We start from the raw sequence: 12638 nt of genomic DNA, 5'->3' as shown, positions 1-12638 counted from the left end.
CCTTACTGCGGTAAGTCAAAAGCTGACGCTCTCCCGTCAACTCCACTTGCGCTTCTCGGTCTGGTGGACTGTACTAGACGCGATAAATCGACTCCCGTTGGATCGATCACTGCCCGTCAATCCGGCGGGTATTGTGGACAAGCCCCTGGTGTAGCTATGTTGGAGTTATTCAATACTGCTACAGTATATTAATATCAGTATGTTTTTCTTGTCTTTCTAAGTCGTGATAATTGTGAAGAGGCCAATGACCCAGGGAAGATGATCTGACATTGGAAACAAAAGTGGGGATGATAGAATCTTTAAGTTGTGTATTCTATTAATTTACATTGCAAGTAAAATACATGTAGGGCTACAATTACAACTTCGGGTTCTGGTGATACCGAACATTCACGCTTCATTCTCATAGCTGGTTATAAGAATCCCTTAAGCTGCAGCTACTAGAGTTGGGGAATACATAACTTCTTTGACAATCCACAGAGGCTTCAAATTTTCTACAGTATTGCTTGCTTCATTCAATTTTGGTTTTTAATTTAAGTTCCTAATGACTTTCAGGTGAACTGAGAATCCAATTAGAACTTCCAGCATTTGGGAAGTGGCTGTTCCTTTATACCAAGTTGTTTGGCTGCTCTGTACTGTTAACCGTGAAGAGTTGGAATTTGAGTTGTCCTTTGCCCTGTTTTCCATAGAATTGTGGCTTCCCTGCAAGTAGCTTTCTCTTCTCATCAAGACTGAGTCCTTCTACCTTCTATTCTTGGCACTGCCAGCCTGTTGCAAGTGTTCAAAACTAGGTTTTGAAAAAGAGCTTCTCTCATATTTATGTGACAACAAACTTGGAAAATTTTAGATCTACTACCACCAGTCTCTTAATTTCAGTACACATTTTTGTGGCTCCTCAGTTCTGGAACTAAGCTATTTAAATTGCATTTTCCCCTCATCCAGGCCAGGTTTTGAACTTTCCTTTAAATGTCTTCTGTTTACATTCTACTCTTAAACATTGTAATTTAGAAGAATTACAAGCAGGAAAATTCTTCTGCAATTCATACGTATACAGCTCCAGTCATGTTGCTGTATGATGAAGCAGAAGAAGGTTGTTTGTAGGAGACAGGCTCTTACTAAAACACACATCTGAAATAGCAGCAAAAGATGCAGAAAATGACCAGACAAGTGAATTTTTTTTGTAGACTTTTCTCAGTTTCACACCAGCATGGAAACCTCCTAAATATGGAGCTGATTATTTTTTCTAACTTTTACAGATGATAGAGAGCTGACAGGTTCTGGTTCCTCTGATGGAAATCAAAAATTGAAGCTGGAAACAGTCACATCTAAGTAGTGGTATCATCACTCTGGTCAATTAATTTGTCTCCACAACTGAGACAAAAAAAAGAACCTGTCGGAAGAGATGAGTGCTACCAGATAAAGAAATATGAAGGCAGTTTATTCTTTAGTTACTGTGGCCTTCAGCCATGTAGGCACACTACCTTGGCATGAACCTGATAATTATCCAACCTGAGTATTATCTAATATTTTAATTCAGTGCTGCCTTAGAGCTCATAAAAGGAAAACAAGAAGAATGCAATTTGCTACCCACTTCCCGCAGGAAGTTGATGGAAGTGGAATATGACCACTTCATGCTAATGACTGATCTCTCCTCAGTGCTCCAGAGGAATATGTAACTCCTCTACTTAATTTCTTTCCACTCCAAAATTTCCTCAGGCACATTGGCAAGGACCTGGGACAACTTCTTTCCAACTCCAAATTAGCAACCAGTCACCTGTGAGATCTAGTGTTTTATCACTCCCCCTTTGGTATTTTTTAATATATTTGTTTACCTGAATGAAACACAGATTTCCTCAGAACAGCAGCTAAACTGGGATACATCTTGTATTCTAATCAGATACCTGTTGGCTTCTAATAAATTCTGTGGATTAAATATTACAGGATTAAAAGACATGGAAACCAAACTTTGGTTTTAGAGTTTATCCAGATATGCTAATTACAAGATTAAGTCACAACAGACTGACAAGGAGAGAATATAGGGTTATTTTTTTGTTTGTTTTTTATTAATCAGGCCTCCTTTGTGGCCAGAATTTTGATCTGGGTACTGCCTCTAAAATAGATTAATACTGTCAGATATCTTTTGGTTATTTACCAGATACAGAAAAAAAAAAATTCTGCAAATTGTGGCTTCTCCTGAAATACATCTCAGCTGAATTAGACATGGCTGAGTGAGTCACCACTTGGCTTCCACTTTTTAGCACGTTTAATTAAGCAAATGTTACAGGTAGGACTGGCTAAAAATTTTCTGTCAACTATTTTTCAACAAATTTTGGGGGGGTTTTTTCATGTCTGCTTTCCACAGAAAATCTCAATTTTTCATCAAACACCCCAAAAACTGAAATATTTTGAGCCCCAAACCAAAATAATTTGGATATCCTGCTGTGGTGCCTCGTGAGACTTGTACTTTGATTTCCTCATATCCCCGTTCTCTTTTGTATGGGCTGTCCTCCACTGCAGCCTACATCTCCCATGGAATACCTGTGGGACTCCCATGATGTTACCCTCTCCTTACGCCCTGAGGGGAGACTATGGTGTATCATGGGAGATATAGTCTGGCCAAGGAGCTTGGCCTATATAGGAAATTCTTACATGTAAATTTTCATTCTAGGATTCTCCATGTCAATCACTTTACAGTAGGACATTCCCCATCTCCACATGAACTAGGGGCCGAGTACTTCTTTGGTCTGGGCCTGGGCTACCCCTTAGGAATAATTCCCCAGGATGATAGCCACCAACGCTGAAAAATGCTAGCTATACTGAAGTGTAAAAGTGCTGTTCAGCTCAAACCACTTGCAGCAGAACTATTATGAAATGTAGGTATATCCTGGAGGAAACCCCTCTTCCCTTTCAAAGTACTGAACAAGTGAGCAATAGGCAGGGGGAAAAAAAACTAGACATAATGCTGTTCTCCAAACGGGGCATCTGACTGTCTGGCGTGCAAGATCCTAGAATGAAAATGCATGAGACAGAATTGTCCCTGCCTCAGTCCCCTCTGTCTGTCTTCACAGTGGCATGCAGAAAGCAGCAAGTTATCCCTTGGGAGGAGGAAGGATTCAATTTACCTGTATAGAAGTGAAAAGGAGCTTAAAGGTTATTAGAACACCCCATTCAATAACACCAAGCACTGACTCAGCCTGGGTGTGAGGGGGTTGACTCTGCAGTGCTTGACAAAGATGGAATATCTTGTAGGAGCTTAACAGACCTCCCTGTTTGATGTGTGACCTCACTGCCCACAAAATTGCAGCTCTTTTCAGGAAATGCATAGTAACTTGAGGAATTGTAGCTGAGGCTTGTATGCCTCTGCCATATACACCTTTGTTCCTCTGTAGGTTCTGTTCACAACTTACGTATGTATTTCTACTTCTTTAGGATGTTTGGATTCAACTGGGAGGGCAACAATACCACTCCCTATTATCTGAGGAAGACTGTGGTGACATTGGGGATGGAGGCCTGCTTAGTTCACACAACTACCGTGTTTGATAGAACATGGAACTGAAGTTTCATTGAGAATATACCAGACTCTGAAACCCTTTTGGAGAAAGTGGTGGTGAGTAGGCAAGAGCCTGTCAGTGAAGAGAGGCCTGACAACTGTGACTGAACAGTAGTTTTACTCAGACTTGTAGCACACAGATCAAGATCACAACAGGAATCTGCATGTTTTCAGAGGACTGATAAGAGTGGCAGTTCTCCTGAATCTTACGTAATGATGAGGCGATGTTCTTCTGGGTTTCTGACAGTGCAATATGCTTCTAGTCTCTCTGACCTACGTTTCCAAAAAATGTTGGCTTAGCGCCCTGTGTGTGAGCCTTCTTGTAAAAACATTACTGTGCTATGCTTCAGCCAACTTTGCCCTGATGTGTCTTCTAACACCAACATCTACTCCTCAGTCACACACATACATCTTGTGATTTGTTTCTTCAGTATTCTAAGGTGATAATCACCCTCCTAGAATGAGTGATACTAGTTGCAGCCTCTCAGGTTTGCAGCTGATGGATTAGGCAGCACTGGATGTTGGGTCAGGATAGGTCCTCACTGCACTACATTCTGTGTTTTTGAAGTTTAAGAGTAGGTTCCAGTTACATCTAAATCAGGTCTGAAAGCCAAGATCTGAGATTAATGAGGTGGTGATTACAATCAGTGTGGTCTGTTCTTTTACAATTTTCTTTACCATCTGTACTCGGTGGTTGGAGGGGAGGGGGCGGAGGAATAAAGGCCTTTTAGCCCTTTTGGTGACCACAGACTCCAATTCCTCATGTACCACCTCTTTTGCTTTTTCCAACTGGACTTGAGGAACCTATTTTCTTTCAAGAGGCTTTCAACCCAGTCTGTGACGCACATAGTGTGCATTCCCTTGATTTTAAGTGTCTTGATGAGCTGGTCAGCCAGGACTTTCCTTTTTTCATGCAGAATCCTGAGGAATAGAGTGAGAGCTTCTTCCCAGGACATGAACAAGGCTGCTTCTCAAAGCAGCGCTGAAGGTTTTCTGCCTTCTTATCAGTTTTATATGCACACCATGTTTCTGAAGAATCATCTGCTGGAAGTGGACCATCAAGCTCACTCTTCCATAGCATGAGACAGGTTATATTACTCCATGTCTCCCCCTTGGGCCACACCTCCACAACTCATGTATAAGTCTAGATATGTTTCCCCGTATATGAAGTCTGGTATCTGTATCTGGACCTGATATCAACTAGTTGTTAAATAATATTGAGAATGAGTTCACCAAGAGATCTGTACTGATCTGGATCAAGATCTTCATATACTAATTTGCTTCCAGACAGCAATTGCAACAAAGAAAGAATTGTGCTGGGTATTCGTGAGACCAATTAGCTCAGTAGTTGAGTCAGAAACTTTGTTATCTCTGATTTTTCCAAGCACCTCTCCTATTTTCTCCTGTCTCTCTTCTGAAATAAAGATTGCCTTGGATGATAGCTTAAATGTTGGAGTTTTGTGATGGCTGTAATTGGCCTTTCCACTTGTTCACACAGACCTGTTTAGTGATTGCTGCTGGGCCTTGTGTAACCTGCTGAGGTCGTTGGAGCAGGGTATACGTGGAGAGAGATGATATGGCATTTGTGAATGCCTCTGGAGAAGTTACAAGTCCAAAAAGGAAGTACTCTGTATTTATCTCCTTATGGACTCGAGGTTTTAAGTGGACTGCATGCCATTGTTGCTCTTTGTACTACAAAGAATCTTGTACCCACACCAAAATGTTTCCATGGCACTGGTTCTATCATTCCAATGTATATGGACTATTATGTACTTAATTTTCTGATGCTGCAAGGGATCTTGTTAAGGTTGGTTTATTTTAATTTACTATGGGGAAAGGATAAATTTGTGCCGGGGACAGTGAGTAATTTTTAATGCATAGCCTTCCCTGACTATCTTAAGCACTCATTTTCTGAGGTGGTCCATTCCCAGATGCGGGACTACTCTGAAATGTACCTCTAGGGTGGGTGGGGTATATGCCCAGACTTGGGGAACGCCAAAAATTAGAAGCTCTTGGGGTTAGATTGTTTTGCAGAGAATCCCAGCCTTGGTCTTCCAACTCTTAGGAAAGATAATAATGGTCTAATCTTGTAATTTCTACACTGGAACCTGGAGGAGCAGAGGTTTCCAAGAGAACACCTGCTGGTATAAGGTAGTATCATGGTTAAAGGCAGTTACTCCTCTGTCCCCTTCCTGGTGTCTCTGAATTCATTCCCTCAGGTGCCAGGCCTTGTGCCTTTACCTACCCTGGAATGGAATTCCACACTTCTCCAGTTCTTAGGCTGGCCCTGGGGCTACTATATCCGGTGTATCCATTGTTCTTACCCAGCAGGTTCAACTGGGTTCAGCACCTGCAGTTCTTTCCTTTGGTAGTACATGACCAGTAGTATATAGTGACCAAATTCCCCCAACCCCCTTAAAACCAACATATTGTTTATTGTAAGGGTAGGAACAAGAGGATTTTAAAACTGTCTACAGGCATGTCTCTTAATTAAAGGCTTTTTTTTTTCTGATAGTAATCTGGGCAGGGCTAACTTTTTGAGATACCTCAGTCATGTTTCCCCCAAACTCCTCCCTCTCTTGAGTCTTTCATTTTAAACCTGCCACAGTTCTTTTGATCTTCTGGTTTCCAGGCTTTACCTGTCCTAGCATTGTCTCTTGACAACTATGAAGTGTTTGCTGAGACATGTCTTATCTTGAGTCGTCATTCTTCCCTTCTTGCTTTTTCCCCTTACAGACACTATATTAAACTAAACAAATATATTCATACAACAACAAACACCCCACTAACCAGGTCAATATGCTATATTTATAAATCATTACAGAGCAGCTCCAATTCTCTCACAGGTACTTTGAAGACTGAGCCTAGACCTCCCCAAGGAGAGACTACAGCCAATACTCTCAGGGCTGAGGCGGCTGTATCTGCATTCAGTATGAGTGATTATCTTATTCTCTTGTCTGTGGGTTTGGCTGTCTGAGAAAAATCCCTCAGCTGGTATGACTATGCCTATTACTAAGGAGGCCACAGCAGGCTGAACCTCAGACAAAGTAATGAAGACTTCCCGTCTGTAAGTACAAGTAGGTCTTGATAAGGAATTCCCAATCCACCTTAATCACACGCTCATAAACCAGATGAGGAAGAATTACACAGCTTTCCCTCAGCTTTGCAAGGTTTTTTTTGGTGGTGGTGGTGCTGCTTCATTTTCTAAAAACACCAAGACCTATGAAGTCAAAGCGCCCTTTGTACTCAATTTTGGGAAGCGTAATTGACTGAGGTTTCTTGCTTAAAACCCCAGTTTTAGAGATTTCTTCTCCTCTTTAGAGGATTTAGAGGGGAGACTCTTTCATGAGAGGTTTTAAAAGTTTGTACTGTCCCTTTAAAAACTGATTGTGAGCATTGTCCTTCACCACTCCCTGGCCCAACCCCCTCAGAAAAGTAGGGAGGGGCCTTACCTCCCCATACCCTTATAAGACCCCTTCCCAGTTTTCTCAGGGATTTGGGCCAGGGAGTGGTAAAGGAAAGTCTGTATGCCTCCCTGCGGAGAATAGTATCCACTTTGACCTCCTGTGGGGATCCCTGGAGGCTTGATGGAGAGAGGAGGTATGCCCATCTCCCAGGGCAGGGGAATCTGAATCACTTCACCCATATTCCCTGCAGTTGGGTTTGGACTGAGTGGGGACCGACTGCGTAGAATGATGAGTAAGGCAGAGCCATTGGAGACAAATGACTCATTGCTATCAGGTCACAGGAGCATGGCAACTAAGGCCTTATAGGTACAACAGCTTGTGGGAAGGGAGGATGCTTTGCAGCCATCCCAGCATGGATCTTTGTATTTTGCCAGCTGAGAGCAGGAATTTATTCCTCCAACTTTGCCTTCCCCTGGAACTCAAGAGACTCCACTGGACCTTTTCTGCTTGTTCTTCAAGCTTCCATGCCTAGGGGAGAGGCAACGTTTGAAAAACCTTTGAAAAACCTACTCCTTAAGTCTATGTCACTGATTCTGGGCTGATCTCCATATAGGGAGCTTCCACTCATCCTGCTCAGCTGTCTTGGCCTGGACCTCACCCTCATGTCACCTGGGAGCTGGGTTTTGCTGCAGCCTGCTGTCTGTCCCCGCTCTGAGTGTGGAGGAAAGGTGCTATTCTTGAAACCCTCCTTACAAGCCCCAATATCTTTAATTTTGCAGTATGTGGAGGAGAAAAACCTTAAAGCCAATGAAGAAACAGACACTTAGGATTTTCTAAACAGTTTTTAGCTGTGAAACGGTACTCCAAAGGGAGTCTTGGAGCCTGCCTTGGGCACTGCTTGGAGAGACAGAATTCTGGGGAGTTCTTCCCGAGGAATGGTCCTAAGCCCAGCCTCAGAACCAAGATCTGCCTTGGTTTCCAACTGGAGAGGGCCATAAAAAGCCTCTAAAAATGTAATATTTGCAAATGATTATGCATGTGGAATTATTTATATATATAATATATCAGATTAAATTAGAGCCCCATTGACTTAAATAGAATTTTGCCATTGACTTCAATGGGGCCAGAATTTGAGTGCTAAAACAAGACTAATAATGGAAGGACTATCTAAATCTGAACTCTCAGTGGGGTAGGTGCTGCTGTAAATCAGAGCTGAAATAAAATGCATTAAAGTGTTTTGAAAGGAAAATGAAGTACTTACAGGACATCCCTGGATGATTCTTTGTGCATTTAGCATTTGCTCATCTTTGCTCATGTTTAGTTTTAGCTGGAAAATAAACTAAGATTAGACCACAAATAACTTCACAAAGGTTGAGAAAGGAGGAGATTGTGTTCTATGTAAGGGTCTTATCCAAATCTCATAGAAGTCAATGGAAAAACTCCCCCTGACTTCAATGGGTTTATAAGAGACCCTAATTTATTCGTGGGCAATTCTAGGTGGTACAGTGATATTTGAGTTAGACAGAAATTTGATTAAACTAAATTTACCTCAATGACTTATGATCAAGAAAATAACTTATGTAAAATCTCCAAAGAAATGTAAACAAAGAGCTTGACAAAATCCTTCTGCTCTGAACTCCTGTTGTGTGTAGAGATTTTTTTTTGGTGGGGGGGGGTGACGGGGGGCACTTGCTGATGGAATAAATCTACCAGCTGCTAGGTGTTTTCTCATGCCTGATGAACCAGCTTAGCTTCTATTTCTACAGAAAATAGAGGAGGAGGAGTAAGGCTGTTGATGTAGTTGTCAGTAAGGGCCATCCACCAGGGAAGAACAGCTGCAATGCATAGCGCCCTCATCCCTATCATGTTCCAGCAGCACCTAACCATCTGAGAGAACCCCTGTTATGTGGGTGGTGGTCAACTGGGGACTCTACCCATTTTATACTCCCTTTACACTGCTGTGCGAACCTAGGAGAACCACTGGATATAATCAAGAACCACCACTGGACATAATTGGGACTTTAAAAATGTCTTGGCTTCTACAAAGTCCCTCAGAAAGGACTGTAAACAAACTTGGGTCATGAGGAGAGAACAGAGTTCACGGGACTGCCCTATGTCTCCTCCTGGCTCTGGGACTGGAGAGGGAAGCAGCTCTTCCCAGCAAAGTACCTGAGATGGAAGGCAACTCATGGCCTAATTCTCTCCTAAATCTCCTGGCTCCGTGTGGATGCCTCATAAGACAAAGCAAAAATACCACACTGAAAGGAGAGAATACAGACAATTGGGGTGACAAACCTGATCTATGTATTCCTTGTATTGTTTCATCATCTTGACTGCGGCAGTCAAATCTTCACGGTCAGCGTGTTCTGAAGGAGTGTGCAGTCTCAGAGCATAAAGAAGATTAAGATACTCTTCAAACCTTTTAGAAGGGAATAGCAGCAGCTCCTGTAGGCTATATTTTCACATAGATATAATCCATGTGTTAGCTAGGAACCTGAGTAATTCAGTGATACATGTATTGTAAGTTATACAGTGTGACTTCTAGCTGGGAGTGGTTTAGCATGACTTACTGATTCACACACTGGAAAGCCCTTTTTCAGCTGACCTGCTAAAGCTGATGCTTATGTACTGAGGGTCTTGGATCAAGTATCAGCATGAAGCAATGTGCCACACACACACGATGAGTCTGTCTGCTAGTTTGAGAAGTCTGTTAATCAGTTAAGTTTTTTCAAGTGTCTGGCTCTCAACTGCAAGAAATAACACAGCAATTGCTAATGGTCCGCTATGACACTGATTCAAAACCAGAGTCCTTTTCATTAAAAATCTGACCAATCTGATCTGACAAACTTCTTCATAGTTTATGATCGTGTCCTTATGCTTTGGTAGAAGAGCCCATGTGGAAGGTAAGAGGAACGTGTAGAGCCTGGAAAATGTCATGAATACGGGATCCATTTATTCCAAGAAGAATAACACAACTGTACAAATATGCTATGGGCCAACTCATAATCTCCTATGACTTGTGTATGTATTTGCACTAAGACTTCATTCAAATACGACTTTGTTTACACTGCTTTTAAAATTGAGTTGGGAGGGAAGTGGGTTGGGATACTCACAGTGGACCTGATCCAAAGCCCAGATTCTGATTTTCTGTTATGTCACAGTGTGAATACCATAGACCTTACCTCATCATGTTCGTAACGACAGTTTTATCATGTCTTTTCAGGAAGGCACGGAATAAAGGAATGGTCTCTCTGCACTGTGAAAGGTAGAGGTTTGATCATCAACATAAATTTGATTATCGGAGACCAGCTTACTGGAGATTTTTTTCTTCATACTGTCATTAAAATTATTTTTATAAAGATTTTTACATTCTCAACTGTAACAGAATTTAGTACAAATGTATCCTTTAAAGCGATGTGATCCATCAAGAAGAGTAAATCAAAACTTTTAACATACCTCTCCCCACAAAAGTTTTTTTGTTTTTGTTTTTGGTCTTTTGACCCTCCAGAACAGTAACTGCAACAGTGTTGAAATCCCTGTTCTCAGGCTGGGCGACCTTCTAAACCTTAGAGAGAAAGCGAGCACAAATCTGCCTCGCTTGGCAGGAAGAAGTGAGGATCATGAACTTGATGAGCATGGCTCTCCAGGCTGAAGTTCTCCAACTTGCAAGAATGGATTAAGCAAGGGAGCAGTGAGGCACATACTCTGGCATCTATGCTCAAGCAAACCTTGTTCCCTGGGTTTTATCACCAAGCCTAGAGTTGGGGGTTCAAATGGTGAAGTAGTAGTAATTTTGAAGGATAATCTTTTTTACATTTAATGGCACATATTAAAATGAAAAGGGGGCATAAATGGCTGGTTGTTAGTTCTGCCAACATTAAGTGTCTCTGTAAACTCTAGCACTCACTCTTGCTGGAATTATGTAACATCTCTAAATGCCTCCATTGCAGATTTAGAGCAGGGCTAAACAAGAACACTGGTGGCTACCAAGGTTCTATCTCTGTGCATGTGCCATGTGCTTTGAAGGCATGCTGATGTTTTTTAATTGGGAGACTGCGTGTGTAAAAACAATAGTCTTTCAGTAAAGCAGACAAACATTTGTACGTACCCAACTTAGACACACAATAAGGATTTGCACACACATACAGCTATGTTTGCAAGCAAACCCCACCTTGTACGTGCATTAGGGTATATGTTCATACAAGTTGACTGCTTGGGCATTTCTAAAATCTTGATCAAGAATGTACATCCACTACAGGTGTTAAATGGCAGATTTATTAAGGCAAATTTAACCCTTTAAAGACTTCAAAGAAGCAGAGGCTAATGTCTTAATTAGACTATCACCCCTTTGATTTTCATGCAACTTCTGTAGTATGACTGGTATTTTCCTGGGTTTTAGAATTTTGGCAAACCAAGAATATCAATATTGGAATGGATTCCATAGAAAGAAACATAATTCATTGAAACAAATTCTTCTTCTACCAAATTAAGTGTGAATATTAGCTTGCATTTCCGACAAAATAAATGTGAGCATTAGACTGGCGTATGATGTATTTTCACAGTCATATAGTACTTACCATATCAATGGTTTTCAGAATGACAGTGTAGTTGTTGAAGAAGTTTGTGTATGTTTGAAGCTGCCAGCCAAATTGAGTGAATATTTCACCCAAGCACTGGGATGGACTCCATTCCTGAAGTCTTTCTGTCAGCTCATTTAAAAACTGCCTGCATTTGAAATAAACAGAGAGAGAGGTTTGTCTTTCCACAGTTTCCTGGCCAAATTACTGTTTGGATAACTATATTCTTCCTAGTGTTAAAAATAATTAAATCCTGCTCTAGTTTTAATTGGATACAGTTTTCTCATTCTTGTCCTAGCGTGCTGTTTAGAGTTAATGTACGCTGTTAAACAATTGCCATGTTTTCATCCCAGAGCTGGCAGTGAAGTGATTTCTGTATATCTTATAAAGTGCTTTGGGATCTGTCTGGATGACAGTTATGATATAAATAGAAGTTCTTTATCATTTAAACCTTAAAAATGTGGGTAGCTTATAAAATCAGCCCTTTTTTACTACCTTGAAAGATTTACAATGCTCCCCTCTTTTAGGCTATCCAAAGTTTTGCATAAGGAAATGCATATATTTTTTCACTGACAGGATATCTTTTTCTCAACTACTGATGCCCCAGTTCCAAGTAGCTACCATAGGACCAATGAATGTGAGACTGTTGTGTAATGTTGGCCTGGGATCTATTTTTAATCATCTGAATTGCAACTAATTTTTGTTTAAACTGCAGGAATGGGAAATGTACACATAGAGCTTGCAAGGAAATAAAAACATGATTATGTGGATTTTTCTTGGTAAGATTAATCGTATCTCAATTCCTGGCATATATTATAAAATCATTGTTAAAATCTGTACCTCTTGCATCAGTCTGAACACTTTGAATCTAGATTAATGGAACTTTCTTTGGTACTTTTCCTTTGTTTGCTTAATGCTGACATCTTCTCAGATGTTTGACAGATGTGTTCCAATGGGCGGGTGGGGTATTTTAGTTTGTTTTTTACATTACCTCAGCTTTGAGCTCTTACAGATTTTATTTATCCAAAGTTTAAAATAACTTTTCATCTTTTAACTATGTCAGTAACCAGATCTCCAGCTTACGTTCTTGTGATGTCTTCCTTTTAT

The 12638-nt window shown here is 41.0% G+C and overlaps 1 protein-coding gene across 2 annotated transcripts in view; it reads right to left on the bottom strand.

Moving 5' to 3' along the window:
- ECT2L (epithelial cell transforming 2 like) overlaps window positions 1-12638 on the bottom strand; it is a 49140-nt gene that overhangs the window by 4864 nt on the left and 31638 nt on the right. The window contains exons 16-20 of one of the 2 annotated variants that reach the window (XM_074948515.1): window positions 11532-11679; window positions 10137-10210; window positions 9250-9406; window positions 8216-8281; window positions 1830-1918 (exon numbers count right to left, since the gene is read on the bottom strand). In XM_074948515.1, coding sequence (XP_074804616.1) covers window positions 1830-1918; window positions 8216-8281; window positions 9250-9406; window positions 10137-10210; window positions 11532-11679 — 534 coding nt within the window. The remainder of the gene's footprint in view (window positions 1-1829; window positions 1919-8215; window positions 8282-9249; window positions 9407-10136; window positions 10211-11531; window positions 11680-12638) is intronic. The other variant, XM_074948514.1, reaches the window with a different exon arrangement.

This window comes from Natator depressus, chromosome 3, assembly GCF_965152275.1.
Source record: "Natator depressus isolate rNatDep1 chromosome 3, rNatDep2.hap1, whole genome shotgun sequence".
NCBI classification, from domain to species: Eukaryota; Metazoa; Chordata; order Testudines; family Cheloniidae; genus Natator; species Natator depressus.
This window is presented reverse-complemented; position numbering and strand designations above follow the sequence as displayed.